The sequence below is a fragment of the Hylobates moloch genome, unplaced genomic scaffold, assembly GCF_009828535.3.
Source record: "Hylobates moloch isolate HMO894 unplaced genomic scaffold, HMol_V3 SCAFFOLD_6, whole genome shotgun sequence".
Taxonomy (NCBI): Eukaryota; Metazoa; Chordata; class Mammalia; order Primates; family Hylobatidae; genus Hylobates; species Hylobates moloch.
The window spans coordinates 150,330,888-150,353,177 of record NW_026652281.1 but is presented as its reverse complement, the minus strand read 5'-3'; the positions used below and the strand labels follow the sequence as shown (position 1 = coordinate 150,353,177).

The following is a 22,290-nucleotide window of genomic DNA, read 5'->3' as shown; positions in this document are numbered from 1 at the left end:
TCTATGAGGACCCATATGGATGATCACCTCCATTTTACAGATGGGAAAACTGAGGCTTAGCAACATAAGGTAACTTGCCAATGGTCCTGTGGTCCATTGGCAGTGGAGCCAAATCTCAAAACCAAGTGTTTGAGCCAAGGGTCAAAGTCCATGTTCTTTCCACTTTCCCTTCAGCCTCCACACTGCCCCTCCCAGGTCCTCTGCGGCTATAAATAGTGGGGGAGGCTGGGATTCCAAGCTTGAGGTCAGCCAGGCCTGTAGCACAAAAGACACAGCACCTCTAGGGCTGGCCTAGCCTGGGCCCTCTCCCTCTGGCCTGGACAGAACTCAGGCTCACACAGTCTCAGCTTCTCACTAGCTTCTCCCTCCTTGGTTATACTTAGCTCTAGACATCAGAGAGAAAGGCATGTGTCAGCCCGAATCACTGCACATCCCCAGGCCCGGCCAGGCTGCTGTGGTAGAGAATGGCATCTCAGCCTTTTCAGATGTTGGTGTGAGCCACTTCCAACAAGGGCTGTTTTCTGTTCTGTTTCTGTTTTTTTTAAATACAGACAGGGTCTTGCTATGTTGTCCAGCTGGTCTTGAACTCCTGGGCTCAAGTGATCATCCTGCCTCACCCTCCCAAAATGCTGGGATTAGAGGTATCAGCCACCATACCTGGTTGAACAGGGGCTGTCGGACCCTCCTTCCTGATAGTCTGTGAGATTCTATTTCCGTGTCTCCTTCTGCTCCTCCTTGAGGGAGGAACCATGTCTGGTTTACCAATGTATTTGTAATGTTCAGCAGTGTCTATAACACCTTGTGTGTGGCAGCTGTTTAATAGTTCCTTGTTGTTGGGTGGGGACAGAAAGAAAATAATAATGATAATTCTTTGTTGAATGAATGAATAAATAAATAAGTTCATGTCCTAAAAATCTGGACATCAAGAAAAGAGGGCCGGGCGTGGTGGCTCACACCTGCAATCCCAGCACTCTGGGAGGCCAAGACGGGTGGATCACCTGAGGTCAGGTGTTCGAGAGCAGCCTGGCCAACACGGAGAAACCTCGTCTCTACTTAAAAAATACAAAAATTAGCTGGGTGTGGTGGTGCGTGCCTGTAATCCTAGCTACTTGGGAGGCTGAGGCAGGAGAATCTTTTGAACCCAGGAGGCAGAGGCTGCGGTGAGCCAGGATTGCGCCATTGCACTCCTGCCTGGACGACAGAGCAAGTCTCCGTCTCAAAAAAAAAAGAAAAAAGAAAAGAGGAACACACATTCCCAGAGGGCTATCTTACAAAATCAAATACATTTTATTCTATTAAATAAAATCAAGTTTATTCAAGGAATGACCATGAGTTTTCATCACCTTTCTTCCTACCTCTTCTCTCTTCCCTCCACCAGATCTGGCATTTAAGGGCACGATGGGAGCAGGAGACAGGAGGGGCATCCAGTCCTGGAGGCTGGACTTTAAGTGCTCCACACAGCGGCCTCCCATAGTGCACAATGGGGGAAGGAGGCAGTTCGTTATGTCCCCAGGGCGGCATCCCAATGACAGGCCTGCCTCCCATGGCTCTGTTCACCCTTTACAAGCCAGCTACTTGCAGAAAAATGGGGAACTGTGTTCCATCCAACCTGCAGGCAACTGGCGCAAACGGAGGGGTGGGTGGCTCAGCTTAGCAGCCTAGAGCTCAGGAACGAGGACAGATCCTGAAACAGGAGCTGAAAGGGCCAGAACTGGCACCTTTGGGATCTCACAGAAATGGAAAGAGCCGCTTTTTCACAATATAGAGGACCGTAGCAAGAAACAGGGCTAGCGCAAGGAAGATGAGAAGCTTGTCCGTCAGCTCCCGGCGATTGTATTTTGTGATAAGCTTCCGGCCCAGCTGGATGGTCCCCGACATGGACTTAAATTCCTCATTTGCATCCAGGATCGTTCGTGAAGAAGTCACTGAAACAAAAGAGGAAGGAGGCCCAACTCAGAAACTGCAGCTCAAGATCCAAAGACCTCACTCTGCTGGCTGGGGTGCTGATAAAAACCAGCATTCTCAAGTGAGCTCCTCTGAGCTGGAATCAAAGCATGTGGAGACCAGCCAAGGAGCTGACGAGGAAAGGCTCCTCCCCAGGTCCCATTAGCTCCAGAGAGTGAGGCGGTTTGTTTGGGAGTCCTTGAACATGAACGTCACCAGGGAGAAGGGCAGAGAGGCTTGCTCACCCAGCCACCTTCTCAGCTCTCTGAAGCAGATGGACACTCGCTGCTCAGGGAAACCACCAGCCACAAAACCAACCCAGGGATAGTGGGCGGGCACTGTGAGGTCTGTGTCGGGGCAGCAGCCGAACGCACCAGAACCTTCCACCTGTGAGGTGCGGCCTCCAGGACATCTGCTGGCCAGACCGGCTCTTTGCAGGATCTCAAAAGGGCAAGGGTGTGCCAGGCTCTGCCATAAGCCCCCACACATACCAGTCCCTCAGGCCAGGGATACTGGCTGTAGCTTTAAGGAGGTGACACCTAAGAAGAGGCCCACATCCCTTAAGGAATCACTGTCCCCAGAGTCAGATGTATTTCTGAACATGGGTATCTGGGCCTGAGGCTGAGGGTAGAAGGTGTACCTGGCGAGGTTCTCCCACAAAACATAGTGAGGCATCATCAGAACAGCCATTGAACAGAACACATTAAATGAAAAGGGAAAGTATAAAGGAACGCCTGTGAAATGTTTCCATTTAGGTAAGAAACAGGGAGATAAATGGTATTTCATTTGCTTAAGTTACGAAAGCTTGGAGGATCACAAGATATTTTTTAAGACACTGGTTACAGTGGTTGCCTCTGGGAAGTGGACCACAGGGCTGGCAGGTAGGGGTCAGCTGGAGGTTGGAACAGGGAGTGATCTTTTTTGTGTCCCTTTTGTACTCTCCAGAGCTGTGCTGACCAATATGGCAGCCCCTAGACATGCGAGGCTGCTGTGCATATAAAAACGTGGCTAATGAAAATGGAGATATCAGGAGATGTCAGTGAGTGTCAAACCCACACAACGTTTCTTTTCTTTTCTTTTTTTTTTTTTTTTTGAGATGCAGTCTCACTCTGTCACCCAGGCTGGAGTTCAGTGGCGTGATCTTGGCTCATCGCAACCTCCACCTCCCGGGTTCAAATGATTCTCCTGCCTCAGCCTCCCCAGTAGCTAGGATTACAGGTATGCGACACCACCCCCGGCTAATTTTCTTTTTGTATTTTTAGTAGGGACAGGGTTTCACTACGTTGGTCAGGCTGGTCTCGAACTCCTGACCTCAAGTGATCTGCCCACCTTGTCCTCCCAAAGTGCTGGGATTACCGGTGTGAGCCGCGCCTGACCAAAATCCACACAATGTTTCAAAGACTTAATCTGAGAAAAAGGAATGTAAAATATCTCAATAATTTTTAAGATTAGTTGTATGTTGAAATTATAATATTTTACATAATAGGTTAAATAAACATCTTATTAAAATTAATTTCTTATGTTTCTGTTTATTTTTTAAAATGTGCCTACTAGAAAATTTAAAGTTACATATGTGGCTCCTGTTATGTTTCTACTGGCAGCCCTGGGCTAGAGTTTTCTTATCCTTCTCTATGTTGTATGTGTCACCTTTTCACAAAATTAAAAGCTAATAAGTAAATAAGATAAATTATCAGAGGAAACACAGTAGCGTTTTGAAAATGACAGATAAAAGGAGAAAAACAAACACAGAACAGGAATCCCTCTCCGCCCACTTTCTCCACGCCTGCCTGCTGCGATTTCAAAACCCTGAGATCTTGCTAAGTAAAAACCTAATAGGCCTTTCTTTTTAAACTTTATTATTACGGAGAATTTTGAACCATCACAGAGTAGACAGCATAATATCATGAAATGCCATTTGCTCACCACCCATAACCAAGAACCACCAACCTCTGAAATCCTGCTCCCCACTCCCCGCCAACTCCCACTACTCCTGCAATTGTGGAGCAAATTCCAGACACCATATTCCTAATAAGCTTTTGGTTTAAAATTATGGTCCTAGTAGGCTTTTAAATCAAGCTGAACTTGTGAGGCATAAGGAAGGGGTTAAGAATGGTATTCTTCTCTTTTCTTCAATACCTATCGCTTCTACAAAATGGGCCCCAAGAACACTGGGACCCTCTCAACACCCCAGAAGCCATGAGCATTTGTGTCTCCTTCGCAGTTAGCATTAGCGGGGGGTATCCTGTCGCCACACCAGAGCATAAGAACCCTGGACTCGGGCCAAGTTGTCTCCTTGCTCCCTCTCTCTCCAAGGCCTCTCCCACAGCATACACCGAGAGGAAGCCCCTGGCTGGTTCCGAGCCCAAATGTTCAGGTAAGCTGCAAACTCAAGGAGTGATCTTGGGGTCACCTGCTTGCTTTCCTTTTGCTTCTGCCTATTTGGTGCACTGAAAAAAAAGTGGTCCAAAATTATAATTTCTAGGGGTGATCATGGTATTGTAGTTATGGGGTTGTTTCTGCTTTTTCCCCAAAGAGTCCCTTATCTTTTAGAGAGATGTACTGAGATATTTATGGACGATGTCTGGGATTTGCCTCAAAATAATCCAGATGGGGGATGGGCTGAGGGTAGAACTGAAACGAGACTGGCTAGGGCAATGGACTCAGGGGTCAGGGGATTCAGGATACCATGCTTTCTACTTTTGTCCATGTGTGCAATTTTCCAAAAGAGTTTCAAGGAGTAAACGCCCTTTTGCCGTTATCTTATACTGAAGGACCCTGGAGAGGGCTGATGCTCTTCTCCATCACAGAGGAGACACTCTGGGAAAACTACTGGAGGAAACCAGATGTTCTCAAGCAGTCTCTCCTGTAGCCTCTGATTCACATCTTTTAAAAGGAACTCATAGGAAAAATAATGTTAGGGAGTATAATTGTAAACTGAGGTCCTAGCAGTCCTACCAGCAGCCGATTCCCCAAACAGCTCTTGGAGCAACGATTCCCAAATTTGCCTGGCCATATGGGTCCCCAGAGCCCTCACTGAAAATCAGACTCCAGGCCCCTTACCCAGCCCTGCCAACACCCTCTCTAGGAGAGGGGCTGGGGACTTCTGCTTTTCACATAAGCCCCTGGGAATGCTCCCCCTGAGGAAACACTGATGGGGGTGTGGGGTCTTCTAGTAAACAGAAATACGGGCCAGGCGCGGTGTCTTATGCCTATAATCCCAGCACTTTGGGAGGCTAAGGCAGGCAGATCACCTGAGGTCGGGAGTTCAAAACCAGCCTGACCAACATTGAGAAACCCCGTCTCTACTAGAAATACAAAATTAGCCTGGTGTGGTGGCGCATGCCTGTAATCACAGCTACTTGGGAGGCTAAGGCAGGATAATCGCTTGAAACCAGAGGGCAGAGGTTGTGGTGAGTGGAGATCGTGCCATTGCACTCCAAGCTGGGCAACAAGAGCGAAACTCCATCTCAAAAAAAAAAGAGAGAGATACGAGCAGCACATCCCACTCTGGATAAGACCACGGTGTCAAGTCATCTCATGAGGGAGAAGCCACCCAAGTCAGTGAACTTCGTGTGGGCTGTGGTGGAGGAGCCCAGAGTGCAGGTGCCAGGGCAAGGGCCCTAGAGCAGTGTCTCTGGAAGAAGCTTCCTACTCTAGGCCCGGCTTTACCTAGAGACTGCATGGCCTCCTCACTCTGCTGCACCTGCTGGGCCATCATCCTGCTGATCCCCATGAGGCTCTCAGTGATGGTACTGGACGTCTGGGCCAGGCTCTCTTTGGTGGTTTTCCTAAAAGTTCAGAAGAAGACAAAGGGGAGGAATGTCAACAAAAGCCTCCCTGCAAGAAGGCCCCATATCCAAATGAGATCCCATGTTTTACCTATCCAATTAGTATACATATTTTAAATGATCACATTCAATGCTGGAAAGGGTGTGCTGAGACCCACGCCCCTGTGGACTGCTAGTAGGAACATAAACCAGTGCTGCCTTCTGTAAAGCAATTTGCCAATTTAGGAGCCTTGGTAATGTTCATTCCTTTGACTCAGTCATCTCATCCCTGGAAATCCCTCCAAAGGAAACATCCAAAATGTGGATAAAGCTTCATGTTCTAAGACATACCCTGGTATGTTGCTTACACTACTGAAACACTAGAAATGCAAACACATACAGGGGATTGTATTAACATACAATCTACATACTATGTACTGTTAGAATTAGGCTTAAAAAGCTTTTTTTTTTAATGAGCAACTTTTGTGCTGAAACAGCAGAATATGAAATTTTATGTATAGTACAGTTTTGACTTTGTAAGAAATGTAGAAGTAAAAATGAGGGAGAGAATATACCAAAATGTTCATGAGTAATAAGATTCGATATTTTCGGCCGAGCACCGTGGCTCACGCCTATAATCCTAGTACTTTGGGAGGCTGGGGTGGGTGGATCACCTGAAGTCAGGAGTTCAAGACTAGCCTGGCCAACATGGTTAAACCCCGTCTCTACTAAAAATACATAAAATTAGCTGGGTGCAGTGGCGCGCAACTGTAATCCCAGCTACTTTGGAGGCTGAGGCAGGAGAATCGCTTGAACCCGGGAGGCGGAGGTTGCGGTGAGCTGAGAGGGCACCACTGCACTCCAGCCTGGGCTACAAGAGTGAGACTTCATCTCAGAAAAAAAAAAAAAAGATTCGAGATTTTAATTTTGTAATTCATACTTTATTTTACCAATTTACTACAAATAAGTACGCATTTCTTTCAAACTTAAAAAAATTACTTATATAATCAAATTAAACACCAGGCTGAAAACAAGAGGGGGTTTCCTACAGTGGGTTGTACACCTTGCCAATTGTTATCTATTATTATTGGAGCCCAGAAAAATAAAAGAATAGGTACCTTTGCCTTAAGAGATCTCCTCCCTGAAGAAGTTCTGCTTTCTCTAGATTGTCGATTGCAATTTTGCAGGTGAGATTAGCTTTCCTCCATGAGGCCTGATTGCTGGAATTGGAAGGTTCATGTGTGAGTGTGTCCACTCCACCAGGCCACAGTCAGTTCAATTCACAGCACTTCCCACCAACAAAGGCACACGGGGGAAGGTCACCAGGCACGGCCTTCAGAGCCCATCCCACCTCCTGCCACTTCCTCCTCCTGGTCCCCCAACAACTGTTCTTGCTCAGGTCCTGATACCCCTTGACCGGACCCTGGAGGCTGCCATGGGGAGGCTCTGTAGCTGTCCCTCTGCCCCTGTCAGCCCAAGGGGCTATGAACATGGCACTCCTCTGTGCACAGCTCCACAATGGCTGGACTTCAGGGAGGCATCCAAACTTCTCAGCTGGGCACATAAGGCCCCTCTTCGGTCCAGTTGCCTCTAAGGCTGTACTGCTATAGCCTGTGTATTAGTTGGTACCATCCCCGGAAAACCATTACTTACTCATCTCCAGTATCTTGAACAACCATTTCTGGCCCTTCAGCTGCTGAGTTAATATACTTTGTAGGAAATGAAAAATCGTGGCCAGGCACAGTGGTTCACACCTGTAATCACAGCACTTTGGAAGGCCGAGGTGGGTGGGTCGCTTGAGCCCAGGAGTTCAAGACCAGCCTGGGCGACATGGAGAAACCCCGTCTCTACTAAAAATACAAAAAATTAGCCAGGCGTGGTGGTGGCATATGCCTCCCAGGAGGCGGAGGAGTGAAGATCACCTGAGCCTGGGAAGTGGCGGCTGCAGTGAACTGTGATGGTACCACTATACTCCAGCCTGGGTGACAGAGTAAGACGTTGTCTCAAGAAAAAAAAAAAAAAAAAACACAAACAAAAAGCCAATCTTTCAAAATATTTCTTCAAGGTTTGTTGTTCTTTCCACACTACAGACCAATCATGAACGACACAAACACGATGGATTAGCAGAGCCCTGACTGACACGGCTGATCTACAGTCTTCAACTGCGCTAACTTGTGGGTGATAACGGAAAGTTGGTGAACAGCTTCCAGGAGTTAGAAATGTGACAGCTGACCGGGCGCGGTGGCTCACACCTGTAACCCCAACACTTTGAGAGGCAGAGGCGGGTGGGTCACTTGAGGTCAGGAGTTCGAGACCAGCCTGGCCAACATGTTAAAACCCTGTCTCTACTAAAAATACAAAAATTAGCTGGACATGATGGTGAGTTCCTGCTATCCCAGCTACTCAGGAGTCTGAGGCAGGAGAATCACTTGAATCTAGAAGGCAGAGGTTGCAGTGAGCCAAGATCACGCCACTGCACTCTAGCCTGGGCAATGAGAGTAAGACTCCGTCTCAAAAAAAAAAAGAAATGTTGACAGTTGTTGATAAGACTATAAAAAAAGCTAACTGAGTCTAAGAATCAAACTCATACTTCAGAACTCTTATGTAGCCAGCTCAAACCAATTGTGCTAATCTCTAGAAATACTCAAAAATCAAAACACAGAGTACATGAACTGACAGGGTGGTTTTCTTTTTTTTTTTTTTTTTTGAGACGGAGTCTTGCTCTGTCACCCAGGCTGGAGTGCAGTGGCGCGATCTCGGCTCACTGCAAGCTCCGCCTCCTGGGTTCACGCCATTCTCCTGCCTCAGCCTCTCCGAGTAGCTGGGACTACAGGCGCCCGCCACCACGCCCGGCTAATTTTTTGTATTTTTGGTAGAGACGGGGTTTCACCGTGGTCTCGATCTCCTGACCTCGTGATCCGCCCGCCTCGGCCTCCCAAAGTGCTGGGATTACAAGCGTGAGCCACCGCGCCCGGCCCCTGACAGGGTGGTTTTCTAATAGCACCTTTATGCTGAAGGTCTTAATGAGCACCTGCTCCACCATTTCACATCTGCCACTTTAAAGAATCCATTACCTTTTGAAACAGTTGGCAAGGGGGTTCTGCAGGACCCTGGGATCCAGAGACGAATGAGGGGCAGTACTTCCCCTCAACCACCTCACATTCATTTGGTAAAAAGACAAGCAAACAGATACTCACTGTATGATGTGACAAGCATGATGACCCAAGCAAGCATAACTACTGTTTCAACTGCCAAAGTTATTTTTTTTTCTTGGTTTTATTTTATTTTTTTTGAGACAGGGTCAGCTGGGCACGGTGGCTCACGCTTGTAATTCCAGCACTTTGGGAGGCCGAGGCGGACGGATCACAAGGGTCAGGAGATCGAGACCATTCTGGCTAACACGGTGAAACCCCATCTCTACTAAAAATACAAAAAATGAGCCGGGCGTGGTGCCGGGTGCCTGTAGTCCCAGCTACTCCAGAGGCTGAGGCAGGAGAATGGCGTGAACCCGGGAGGCGGAGCTTGCAGTGAGCCGAGATTGCGCCACTGCACTCCAACCTGGGCAACAGAGCAAGACTCTGTCTCAAAAAAAAAGAAAAAGAAAAAGAAAAGAGACAGAGTCTTGTTCTGTCTCCTAGGCTACAGTGCAGTCGCATGATCACGGCTCACTGCCCTCCTGCCTTGGCCTCCCAAGTAGTTGAGACTATAGGCACACATCACCATGCCCCCAGCTAATTTTTTTTTTTCTTTAATAGATGAGGTTTTGCTTTGTTGCCCAGGATGGTCTTAAACTCCTGGGCTCAAGCAGTCCTGCCTCGGCCCCCAAAGTGCTGGGATTATAGGTGTGAGCTACTGCACACAGCCCCAAAGTACAAACTGACAGCTTTCTCTGCTTTGGCCTGTAATGCTACATTGTGGATGGCCATTCCCAGCTTTAAACCCATGCTAAGCTGAGTGTGTCTGGCATAACTTACTATACTTTATACAAGGGCTCCTCTGTATTCAGTGTTTATAATCTGAGTAGCCTTGGTGGCTCAGGAAAGCAAAAGCCATCACAACATAAAGTATTCAGGCCGGGCGCGGTGGCTCACGCTTGTAATCCCAGCACTTTGGGAGGCCGAGGCGGGCGGATCACGAGGTCAGGAGATCGAGACCACGGTGAAACCTCATCTCTACTAAAAATACAAAAAAATTAGCCAGGCGTGGTGGCGGGCGCCTGTAGTCCCAGCTACTCGGAGAGGCTGAGGCAGGAGAATGGCGTGAACCCGGGAGGCAGAGCTTGCAGTGAGCCGAGATCGCACCACTGCACTCCAGCCTGGGCGACAGAGCGAGACTCCGTCTCAAAAAAAAAAAAAAACAAAACAAAAAAACATAAAGTATTTGTGAAATGGCCAAGCCCTGGATCACTGCCCACCACTCGTACAGCCCTCCCTGCTTACACTGGCCTCCCTGTGCCTGTGTTTTTGCCAGTCGGTGTCTTCCTGACAGCTGACTGTTACATACACAGCTGCTTGCAGGGAAGACGATGCTGGCAAATTGCTCAAATCAGAAGCAAAGCCACAAATACAGATCTGGCAGAGGTGGATCAGTGAACAAGAGGCAAAGAGAAAACTCATGGGAATGACGACTTAGCAGGGGTTTCAAAAGAGAATGATCTAGCCAGGCATGGTGGAGTGTGCTGTGGTCCCAACTACTTGGGAAGCTGAGGTGAGAGGATCGCTTGAGCCCAGGAGTTCGAGGCTGCAGTAAGCTATGACTGTACTCCAGACTGGGCAACAGAGAAGGACCTCATTTCCAAAATTTTTTAATTTTTTAAAAATAAAAATAATTTTTTTTTTTTAAGATGGAGTCTCACTCTGTCACCCAGGCCGGAGGGCAGCAATCTCGGCTCACTGCAACCTCTGCCTCCCGGGCTCAAGTGATTCTCCTGCCTTAGCCTCCCAAGTAGCTGGCATTACAGGTGTGTGACACCGCGCCCAGCTAATTTTTGTATTTTTAGTAGAAAGGGGTTTCACCATGTTGGTCAAGCTGGTCTCGAACTCCTGACCTCGTGATCTGCCCACCTCGGCCTCCCAAAGTGTTGGGATTCCAGGTATCAGCCACCGCACCCGGCCAAAAATATATTTTTAAAAAAGAGAGAGAATGATCTGAATACCTCAAATATGTTTGGAAAAACCCTCTTTATGATTGGTACAAAAGTCAAATGTGAAGGGAAAGACACTGTTTCATGTTGTCTGACAATTTCATTGGAAAAGTTAAACCTCTCCCAGTTCGATAACAAGAAATGGCACGTAACTGTAATTATATAATCAAGGATTAGCACACACCTGCAATTATAACCTCAATTTTGGTTTTATTTTTTGACCTCAATTTTGTTTAATTTATGGTTTTTGTTGCATTTTATTTTATTTTATTTTAGATAGCATCCCACTCAAAACCTTCTAAATCTTGGTCCACCTTAAGCAGGTTTTCTTTCTGTAGATTTTTTCTGGTATCAATTATCCTTAGATAAAAAATGACCCTGTATTACAAAAGCAATCATATTTTTTGATTAAAAATATACAATACAGTATAATGTTAAACATCTTTTGTAAACTATGCTCAGCTCCACCTGCTCAGATAGACCCTATTTATCCCTTCCCCACTCGCCCCCACTTGAGAATTATTGACTGGGAGAGAACATTCCACCCATGTGTAACTGACGCAATTGGCTGGGCGCAGTGGCTCACACCTGCAATCCCAGCACTTTGGGAGGCCAAGATGGGTGAATCACATGAGGCCAGTGTTAGAGACCAGCCTGGCCAACATAGTAAAACTCTGTCTCTACTAAAAATACAAAAATTAACCAGGCGTGATGGCAGGCGCCTGTAATCCCAGCTACTCAGGAGGCTGAGGCAGAAGAATTGCTTGAACTCAGGAGGCAGAGGTCGCAATGAGCCAAGATCAGGCCACTGCACTCCAGCCTGGGCGACAGAGCGAGACACCGTCTCTCAAAAAAAAAAAAAAAAAGACACCATTAAGTCAGCATTAAACCAGATCCATCAGGCAAACACACATGCAAGGCTCACAGGGAACAAGTGAGCCAGCAGAGGCCGCTGGTGGGGGCAGGTCCTGCCTACCTGAGCATCTGCTTTTTGTGATTCTCCACTTCCTGGAGTAGAAGTTGTTTCTCTGACTCTTTGTCTTGCTCTTTAGCCAACTGCTCCAGGTCCTTTGAGGAAAAATAACTCCCTGTTAAAATGATTTCAAAAGTCAACAAGAAAACAAGAGCATTTCTATTTCTACCAAGGGCATACAATAGCACTTGAAGCACCCTTTTAAAACAGAACACCTAGGAATGCTAGGTAACATATAACACACATCCTTTTAAATCTATAGCTAAGTCCACAAGAAAGTAAGGAAAACCCCCTACGGCCCAAAAGTGAGAAGGGAACAAGAGCGGGAACAGTCAGCCTGGGAGTGATGCATGGCTGTCCTGGCATCAGAGGTGCTGCTCCTGTCACCTAGGGCAGGCCGTAAATGAAAAGAAAAACAATGACGAAATACGAACACACTGATCCCCCAGTTAGATATCATTAAAATATCAAACTGCTGTTCATTTCCAGATACTCACAATTTCTGTGCCTATTTCATTAAAGACGAGTAATAGGCAGTTTGAGCACTTGAAGGTTTGAGAGCTCATGTAGGGACAGAAAAATGAACCCTTGGGCCATCTGAGGCTGACGTCGGGAAGTTGAACTCAGATCACCACAAATCTAAAACCCACGAAAGGTTATAGACACAGGAAAATGGTCTAGAAAAATATCCATCTACCAGCACAGAGTGAAAACACAGATGCCTGCCTTTTTTTTTTTGCTATGAGTTCCAAATAGAGAGGTCAAAAAAAAACTCCCCTGAGAATTTATAACCAACCAGGGAGCTGCTCCTTCCACTGATCTAGGTTCAATTTATCTTCCCTGAGTGGTTCCTGAAACTCCATGAAGAGAAATTAACATAAAAAGTGTTCTCGGCCAGGCACGTTGGCTCACGCCTGTAATCCCAGCACTTTGGGAGGCCACGGCGGGCGGATCATGAGGTCAGGAGATCGAGACCATCCTGGCTAACTTGGGAAACCCCGTCTCAACTGAAAATACAAAAAATTAGCCGGGCATGGTGGCGGGCACCTGTAGTCCCAGCTACTCGAGAGGCTGAGGCAGGAGAATGGCGTGAACCCGGGAGGCAGAGCTTGCAGCGAGCCAAGACTGTGCCACTGCACTCCAGCCTGGGCAACAGAGAGAGACTCTGTCTCAAAAAAAAAAAAAAATGTTCTCAGATTTGTGATCATCCCAGGAGACCTGGCGGGAAGCTAACGCAAAAACCTCTGTAGAGACTTGGTCTCGACCCAGCTGCACAAAGTCCCTCAGATAAAGTCTGCGGAAGATGAGTGCTCACAGTCCAAAATAACCAAACATCAAGGAAATAACCCACCATAAGTGAGGGTCAGCAGACATACCCAGAAGTATTAAACCCCAAGAACTTCAGATAATAGAACCATCAAGAGGGACTATAATTAAAGATAGCATTACACCAGTCACATTTTTTGGTTTACAAATTAAAACAGGTTCTAGCTTCAATCACGCTATTGATCTGAAACATCAATGTATTTGCTCATTTATATACTAATTTACTTATTTACGTATCAATTTGCACATGCTGGTATGGAACAAGTTTGTGTATCCACCATTTCAATAGCACAGAGACGACTTTCAATTTATGCCCCCAAATATTGCTGAGGTAGAGAATAAAAGAAATAATCAACTGTGAATTGGAAAAGTTTTGCAAATGTCATCAATTATTTTCATAATTATTTGTTTAAAATCTGTATTCCCCATTAGAATGTAAATTCTATGGGCCAGGCGTGGTGGTTCACGCCTATAATTCCAGCACTTTGGGAGGCCGGGGCGGGCAGATCCCGAGGTCAGGAGATCAAGACCATCCTGGCTAACACAGTGAAACCCCGTCTCCACCAAAAATACAAAAAATTAGCCAGGCGTGGTGGCGGGCGCCTGTAATCCCAGCTACTCAGGAAGCTGAGGCAGGAGAATGGCATGAACCTGGGAGGTGGAGATTGCAGTGAGCCGAGATCGTGCCACTGCATTCCAGCCCGGGTAACAAAGTGAGACTCCATCTCAAAAAAAAAAAGAAAGTAAATTATATGCATAAGCAGAGCTGTATCTCGCATTATTCACTACATATATTCCTTGTGCCCAGCACAGACTGGGCACTGAGTCACTGAATGGAAGAATGAACACATGGGAAAAAGGGAGGGTTAAAAAGGGGGAGAAATGTACAATTTACTCATGAAAGATTGCCTGGGGGAGGGGGGAGGGATAGCATTAGGAGATACACCTAATGCTAAATGACGAGTTAATCGGTGCAGCACACCGACATGGCACATGTATACATATGTAACAAACCTGCACGTTGTGCACATGTACCCTAAAACTTAAAGTATAATAATAATAAAATCAAAAAAAAAAAAAAAAGATTGCCTGGAAGTTCTGTCAAAGAGAACCAGTGATAGTTCTGGAGAAAGGAATGGCGGGGTAGAGTAGTTCTCAAATTCCAGTTTGAGAGCTAAATGTACAAAGACAAACACACAGATATTTATACATAGTCAATGCCCAAGATTTACCATGTGCAGAACACCCAGTTTTGAGGATATGAGGCCAGTTATCTAGTATCACACGACCTTGTTGGAAATACACAAAAAAGACATTCAAATAAAAGCTAAAAATGGCAAACAAACAGGAATCTTGTATGTATTTCCAGATATAAAAAGAGTATATAAATACTTAAGAAACGCAGATTAAAACTGGGATGGGGTTATTCATTTACTGGCCATGTGCTTATTGGGTCCTTCCTAGGTGCCATAATAAATATGTAAATGTACACGCATTGGTGAGGTCATTTTAATGAGTGAAGGAAATAAACACTGGGTGAGCACCCAGATATTTAAAAAGAACATACAAATACTCATACTGAAGGTAACAGGTGTAGTTGGAGAGTTGAAGTCATGCTGAGTTGAAGAAAAGTCTGTCAGAGAATAAGTTAGCTTAAAAAAAAAATGTGGAAGCAGTCCAAATAAATGCCCTTTGATAGAGAACTGGCTAAAAAAAAAAAAAAAAAAATGACAGCTATTTAGAAAAGAATGAGAGATCAGGTGTGGTGGCTCCCACCTGTAATCCCAACACTCTGGGAGGCTGAGGCGGGCAATCGCTTGAGTCCAGGAGTTCAAGTCCAGCCTGAGCAACATGGCAAAACCCTGTCTCTATAAAAACTACAAAAGTTAGCTGGGTGTGGTGGCGCGTGCCTGTAGTCCCAACTATTTGGGGGACTGAAGCAGGAGGAAAATCACTTGAGCCTGGGAAATCAAGGCTGTGGTAAGCTGAGATTGTGCCACTGCACTGTGGCCTGGGTGACAGCCCAAGACCCTGTCTCAAAAAAAGAAGAAAAAAAAAGTAAAAGAAAAATAAGGACAGTCTCTAATTACTGAAATGGAAAAATTTCCAATATACGTATAATAAAATTATACTTAACAGTATAAGTTTTGACTGGGCGCGGTGGCTCATGCTTGTAATCCCAGCACTTTGGGAGGCTGAGGCAGGCGGATCACAAAGTCAGGAGATCAAGACCAGCCTGGCTAACACAGTGAAACCCCGTCTGTACTAAAAATACGAAAAATTAGCTGCATGTGGTGACACACACCTGTAATCCCAGCTACTTGGGAGGCTGAGGCAGGAGAATCACTTGAACCCAGGAGATGGAGGTTGCAGTGGGCAGAGATCACACCACTGCACTCCAGCCTGGGCAACAGAGCCAGACTCCATCTTAAAAAAAAAAAAAAGTATGAAGTTTTTAAAAGCTGTGTGTTAGTATGCTACCTTTTAGATGAGAAACAGGGACGAAATAAAAAAAAAGAAATTTGTCTTTTTAAAGATTTGAGTAGAGAAACTCTGGAATGATATATCAGTAACAAAAGTGGTTACCTGTTTGGAAGAGTGGAACAAAAATCAAAACTGGGGCATAACTGAGACTTTTCACTGAATGTTGATACTTACAGACACAGACACATACATAAAACATGTAAAAGGAACATCTTTTCAAAAATAAAAAATTAAGATGATTAAACCAGTACTGGAGATGAAGGCAGGAAGAGATCAGCTAGGTATGGTGAAGCTGCTGAAAATCATATAGTTAACTCCAATAGCAAAAATTGCACATTTTCAAAATTGCCCTTGAAAATCTCTGAGGTAGGCAAACACAACACACAGACATACTGTTTCTCAGGGGTCCAACTGGCCAGCTTTTCTACTAGCTTTAGAACAGACTGTCTTCCTCTGTTAAGCAACAACAGAGTTGCTGGTGGGCTTTGGGGGCCATGTTATATGAAAAGCACAAGTCTTTTTTTTTTTTTTTGAGACAGGGTCTTGCTCTGTCACCAAGGCTGGAGTGCAGTGGCACAATCTTGGCTCAGTGCAACCTCTGACTCCCAGGTTCAATTCTCATGCCTCGGCCACCCAAACAGCTAGGATTACAGGCACGGGTCACCATGCCCAGCTAATCTTTGTATTTTTAGTAGAGATGGAGGTTCACCATGTTGACTAGGCTGGTCTTGAACTGCTGACCTCAGGTGATCCACTCGCCTTGGCCTCCCAAAGTGCTGGGATTACAGGCGTGAGCCACTGTGCTGGCCAAAAAAGCACAAGTCTTTAGACCTGATATAGTCTGAATATTTGTCCCTGTCCAAATCTCATGTTGAATGTTAATCCCCAGTGTTGGAGGTGGGGCCTGGTGGGAGGTGTTTGGATCATGGGGGTGGATCCCTCATGAATGGCATAAGTCATCCCCTTAGTGATAAGTGAGCTCTCAATCTTTCTCTTGCTCCTGCTTTCGTCATGTGACATGCCTGCTCCCTCTTTGCCTTCTGCCATGACTGGAAGCTTCCTGAAGCCTCCCCAGAAGCAGATACTGCTATGCTTCCCATACAGCCCACAGAACCATAAGCCAATTAAACCCATTTTTTTAAATAAATTACTCAGCCTCAGGTATTTCTTTATAGCAATGCAAGAAAGGCCTAATACAAAACCCCAATACCACAAGACCAGGTGCCACAAGACCCATCCAGGGATGGTGATATGGTTTGGTTTTGTCCCCACCCAAATCTCATCTTGAATTGTAACTCTCACAATTCCCACATGTCATGGGAGGTAGCTGGTGGGAGGTGATTGAATTATAGAGGCGGGTCTTTCCCGCACTTTTCTCATGATAGTGAATGAGTCTCACGAGATCTGATGGTTTTAAAAACAGGAGTTTCCATGTACAAGCTCTCTCTTTGCCTGCCGCCATCCACGTAAGATGTGACTTGCTCCTCTGCCTTCTGCCATGATCATGAGGCCTCCCCAGCCATGTCATAGTCCATTAAACTTCTTTTTCTTCCCAGTCTCAGGTATGTCTTTATCAGCTGCATGAAAACAGACTAATACAGATGGGCAGATCCATGACACCCACCTCACCCTCACTGAAGGTACAGCAGCAGAAACATCTCCACTATTCAAACTGCCACTTCTAAGAGACCTCCAGAAGTCTAAAGGAGCAGGCATGTTTCCACACTCAGGTACCTCCTGACTCTCCTAGGTCCCACTAGGGCACAGTAAGTGCCAGTTCTCTGCCAACCCAACATTAGGTCCTGTGGCTGCAGTGAAGGATCCCAGGAGAAAACTCAGGAATAAAAATGGAGAACGTAAGAAATTACTAGAAACCCTCAGGAAATAAAGAAGGAAGAAGAAACAAAGAAACCAGAAAAACCATCAGAACAGTAATCAACCCTTGGAGTGGCCAGGAGATCCAGAATTCCCTAAAAGAATGCAATTATCTCAAATTTGAATAACTGAGGAAGAAGAATCATGAACAATATAAAGCAACTGCCTAGTGTTTCACGTAGAGGGGCATGAAGAGGAGCCGGCAGGAATGTCTCCAGATAATGACAAGTTTGCAGGACTTTTAACTGAACTACTCATGAGGCTAACTGGAGGCGAAGGAGCCAACCCTGTTCCTGTCCTCATGGAGAGGGCCTACACAGGATTCCAGGATACAGATGGACAGCATCTTTTTAAGTGTGCAGACACAGTCATCCTTCCAACTCCTGAGTTCCAGCCCTGGGCCTGTGCCATCCCTGTTCACTTTGAGGGGCTGCTGTGGGCCCCTCTACCCATAAGCTGCATGCAGGATCCTTGGATGCCCAGATGGGAGCCTTGAAACATGAGCGCTCCATAGTCAGCTCCATACCTGTTTCCTGGCTTTTTCTCAGCAGCTCCCAGACCCATGAGTGGTCTTCGTCATCTGATTCTGATCTAGATTCTGAACTTGGAAACAATTAGAAGCTGAATCCCAATTCTGTCTGAAAGCAACACAATAGTCTGGGCTCACGCCTGTAATCCCAGCACTTCCAGAGGCTGAGGCAGGAGGATTGCTTGAGCCCAAGAGTTTACCAGCCCAAGCAACATAGAGCAAAAAATCCATCTCTATTAAAATATATATATATATATGTTGTTGTTGTTTTTGACACAGAGTCTTGCTCTGTCACCGAGGCTAGAGTGCAGTGGCACGATCTCCGCTCACTGCAACCTGCGCCTCCTGGGTTCAAGCAATTCTCCTGCCTCAGCCTCCTAAGTAGCTGAGATTACAGGCATGTGCCACCATGCCCAGCTAATTTTTGCATTTATCAGAGACAGGGTTTTGCCATGTTGGCCAGGCTGTCCTCAAACTACTGGCCTCATTTTCATTTTGAAAAATGAAAGCAACAGAATAACATAGTCTATACAGTGGTGCACAACTCTTTGCCCAGCCCAATGTAATAAGAATAAAATGTGAAATAAATAAAACAAACAAACAAAACTGCTACTTGTCACCTTCTAGTGTTTTTTGAGACAGCACATATACCATAGTTGAATTCAGGCATCCTAAATGTGTATATGATGTGACTGGTGACTATTGAAATAAGGAAGATGCTAAGCAAAGTAACAGCATAAAAAAAAACCCAGGAGTGCAATGGATTGAGGTAGTGAATGAATGAATAGGGTAGAAAGAATGGTAGAGAAGAGAAAGTATTTGAAGTGGCCCCAGGATTTCAAAAATTCCAAGGATAATGGTGTTCCTGCCATCCACTTGTTGACACAGCTGGCAGTGTTCTGCATGCAAAAGTTTCTCGTTTTTTTTTTTTTTTGGAGACACAGTCTCGCTCTGTCGCCCAGGCTGGAGTGCAGTGGCTCAATCTCAGCTCACTGCAAGCTCCGCCTCCCGAGTTCACGCCATTCTCCTGCCTCAGCCTCCCGAGTAGCTGGGACTACAGGCGCCTGCCACCATGCCCGGCTAATTTTTTGTATTTTTAGTAGAGACGGGGTTCACCGTGTTAGCCAGGATGATCTCGATCTCCTGACCTCGTGATCTGCCCGCCTCGGCCTCCCAAAATGCTGGGATTACAGGCGTAAGCCACCGCACCCGGCCAAAAGTTTCTCGTTTTTACCTGGAGAGCAGGTTAGTACAGAGTCACACTCACTGTCTAAGTGTTTACTGCTCCCATCAGCTGGTGTTTGAAGAAACCAGACGGCTCTCAAGCAGAGGATATACCCAGGACTGAGCCCCCTTCATTGATTGAATTGAGATACTCAGCATCTCAGTTCTGAGAATACCCACCTGTATTCTGTGACGTAACTGTTGAAATTTCTCTTTTACTTTAGTATTCAGTTCAGTAAGAGCACTTAAGGGTCCTGAACAATCACGGATATCCTAGGAGACATTGAACAGATGAAAGGCCTTTCTCAAGGCAATGAAATGAAATGACACCATCCATACAGTGAGACAGTTGGTTTAGACCAACTAATATTAACGTACTGACTATAATTCATCCTGATCTTTGCTGTTTACCTCTGCCACACAAGCAAAAACATTATCATTTACATTTTTCTCATTCCTTTTTAGATTAATGTTGAATTAATATAAAAGCCTAGAAAGAAACACAACTGCTTTGACCTGATTTTTAGTGCCTAAATTTTAACAAAACATTACCTGGCCAGTATGAAAAAGCTTAAAACAGCTTGTATGCCCAAAAAGAATGGACATGCAAAAGTGATACTATAACTTTAGAACCTTAGATCCTTCCAACTTGGAAGATCAGGATGTTTAAATATCTGGCATCATATGATGAGATTAACTTCTCCAGTGTGATTTTACAAACCGTTAGTGATAAGTTAGAGTGTTTATATAGACATGTTTAAGGGCAGATTTAGAATCTGTTGCTGTACATTCAGAATTACTGGTGCCAGCTTTCACAGCAGGCTCTGGAGACAGACCAGGTGGATTCGAATACTGGCTGTAGCAACTTATTAGCTGTGTAAAGTTACCTGGAAAGTTATTTAAATTATCTGTGTCTCAGTTTCCTCATCATAACACTACTTACCTCATAGAACATCATAGATTACGTATGTATGTAAAGCACTTAGCACAGCTGCTGGAACACGGTAAGAATGAAATACATCCAGCTATAATCACTTTTTCTCATCAGCAACGACAAGAACCCAAACGTTAGAAAGAGTACAGAAGAATGCCTAAGCAAATTAGATTATGTGAAAATGTAATTTCATTTGTATGAAACCTGTTTATTTTTCTATAACTGGCCCAGAAGTTTTGTAATGTATACATCAGAGAAGTGAGGTTCAAGAAGTTTTAAATATCTGCATCAAATTTCACTTTTTCTCTGGCTTATTCATTTAATCACACTTCTTTGCACCGTATTTGTTTATTCTGCATCTAATTTGGTTTATCCTGCATCTGGTTTATCTGCGGAGCCCTATTTTCCTGCACTTTTTGCCACACCTTGTTACAAACTCTGAGTCTACATCTAACGTTTAGTGACTTTGTTGAAAATGATTAGCTTTAAAAACCAAGGTTTAGGCCGGGCGCGGTGGCTCACGCCCGTAATCCGAGCACTTTGGGAGGCCGAGGCGGGTGGATCACGAGGTCAAGAGATCGAGACCATCCTGGCTAACGCAGTGAAACCCCGTCTCTACTAAACAAAATACAAAGATTAGCCGGGCGTGGTGGCAGGTGCCTGTAGTCCCAGCTGCTCGGGAGGCTGAGGCAGGAGAATGGCGTGAACTCGGGAGGCGGAGCTTGCAGTGAGCCGAGATCGCGCCACTGCACTCAAGCCTGGGCGACGGAGCGAGACTCCGTCTCAAAAAAACAAAAGCAAAAACAAACAAACAAACAAACAAACAAAAAAAACAAGGTTTAAAACTCTTGGTTTCTTTTTGCTAAACTCATGGAAGCGTGTCTACATTCCTAATTCTTGCCTACGTCTACTCGATTATTTTACCTCTACCCTTAAATGGCTTAAGGCGAAACACTTCATTTCCTATCTGTTCAAACGGGGTAACACTCTAAGGTGTTATTCGTAGGTTGACTTTCCCAGTCCAGGTCCCAGTTTTGCCACTGACCCAGGTCTGCTTTCTAACCTAGGCTTTGGCGCCGTACTCGATTTCCTCAAGCATAAAATCACAACTACGGTCCAGGTTACATTCGTTTCACCCGGTGCCTCCCGTGCCAGGTGGCCTTGGATGCCAGGGAAGCTGGCCAGCAGGGGGCGGGGCTAGCTGCCTCCCGGAAGCTACCAGAGGATGGGTAAGCAGCGTCAGAGGGCGGGGCCAAGCAGGGTGACAGGTAGGTTGTGAGGTGGTCAGGGGAGGGGCGACGACCAGGGCTGCAGGTGGAAGGGGCAAAGCCAAGCCCCGAAGCAGTAGCTGAGTCAGGGGCGGAGAACAGTGGGGTGCTCTGGAGATGGGAGATCCGGCGGCACCCGGAAAAAGGATCAAGGCCAGCAGTCACGAGGACACAACCAAATGGGGACCAGGGTGGGTAGCCGACCATGGGCGGAGCCTGTGGTCTGAGAAACCAAGTGGGGAAAGTTCGGGAGTGACACTGCCAAGCTCACAGACCAGCAGAGCTTGGGTTAGGGCTGCTGGAGCCCGGCAGGGGTCCCGGGATCAGTACCTGAATAAGTGCCTTCACCTCCAGGTCAAATTTGACAATCTCTTGGTTACAGATCCGGACGTGGACATCTTGGGGAGCCGCCATGTTGGGGACGCCGGCTACGGGCAGCGGCAGGGCCCAAATTCAAACTCATTTTCGCACCGCCTTCTTTCCCTCCCCGCCCAGTCTCCGGGCAGTGCCCCCTAGAGACTGGCGAAAATGGCAAGCGAGGGTCCCTGCGCAGAGTTGGGACTTTCCCTGACACGTGTAGGAAATCAGCCTCTCCTCTTGGTATGGCCCTAATAGCATGGAGAGGAAGAGAAGAGGGAATATCAAGAACGCTTCACAGTGGTCTCTTTCCATCTTCCTTCTGTCAGGCATTCTAATAACTATATATTTTTTACATAGAAAAAAAAGACTGGCCGGGCGCGGTGGCTCACGCTTGTAATCCCAGCACTTTGGGAGGCCGAGGCGGGCGGATCACAAGGTTAGGAGATCGAGACCACGGTGAAAC

At 46.1% G+C, this 22,290-nt stretch overlaps 1 protein-coding gene across 1 annotated transcript; it reads right to left on the bottom strand.

Annotated features, from left to right (window-relative positions):
- Nucleotides 1–1,264: 1,264 nt before the first annotated feature.
- On the bottom strand, nt 1,265–21,896 carry BNIP1 (BCL2 interacting protein 1). Its single transcript, XM_032158648.2, has 6 exons — nt 21,798–21,896; nt 19,446–19,538; nt 11,831–11,922; nt 6,830–6,931; nt 5,614–5,732; nt 1,265–1,925 (listed from the first exon to the last, which is right to left on the bottom strand). Exons 1-6 carry the CDS (start codon nt 21,879–21,881, stop codon nt 1,729–1,731), a joined length of 687 nt encoding a protein of 228 aa, XP_032014539.1. The 5' UTR covers nt 21,882–21,896; the 3' UTR covers nt 1,265–1,728.
- Nucleotides 21,897–22,290: the final 394 nt, after the last annotated feature.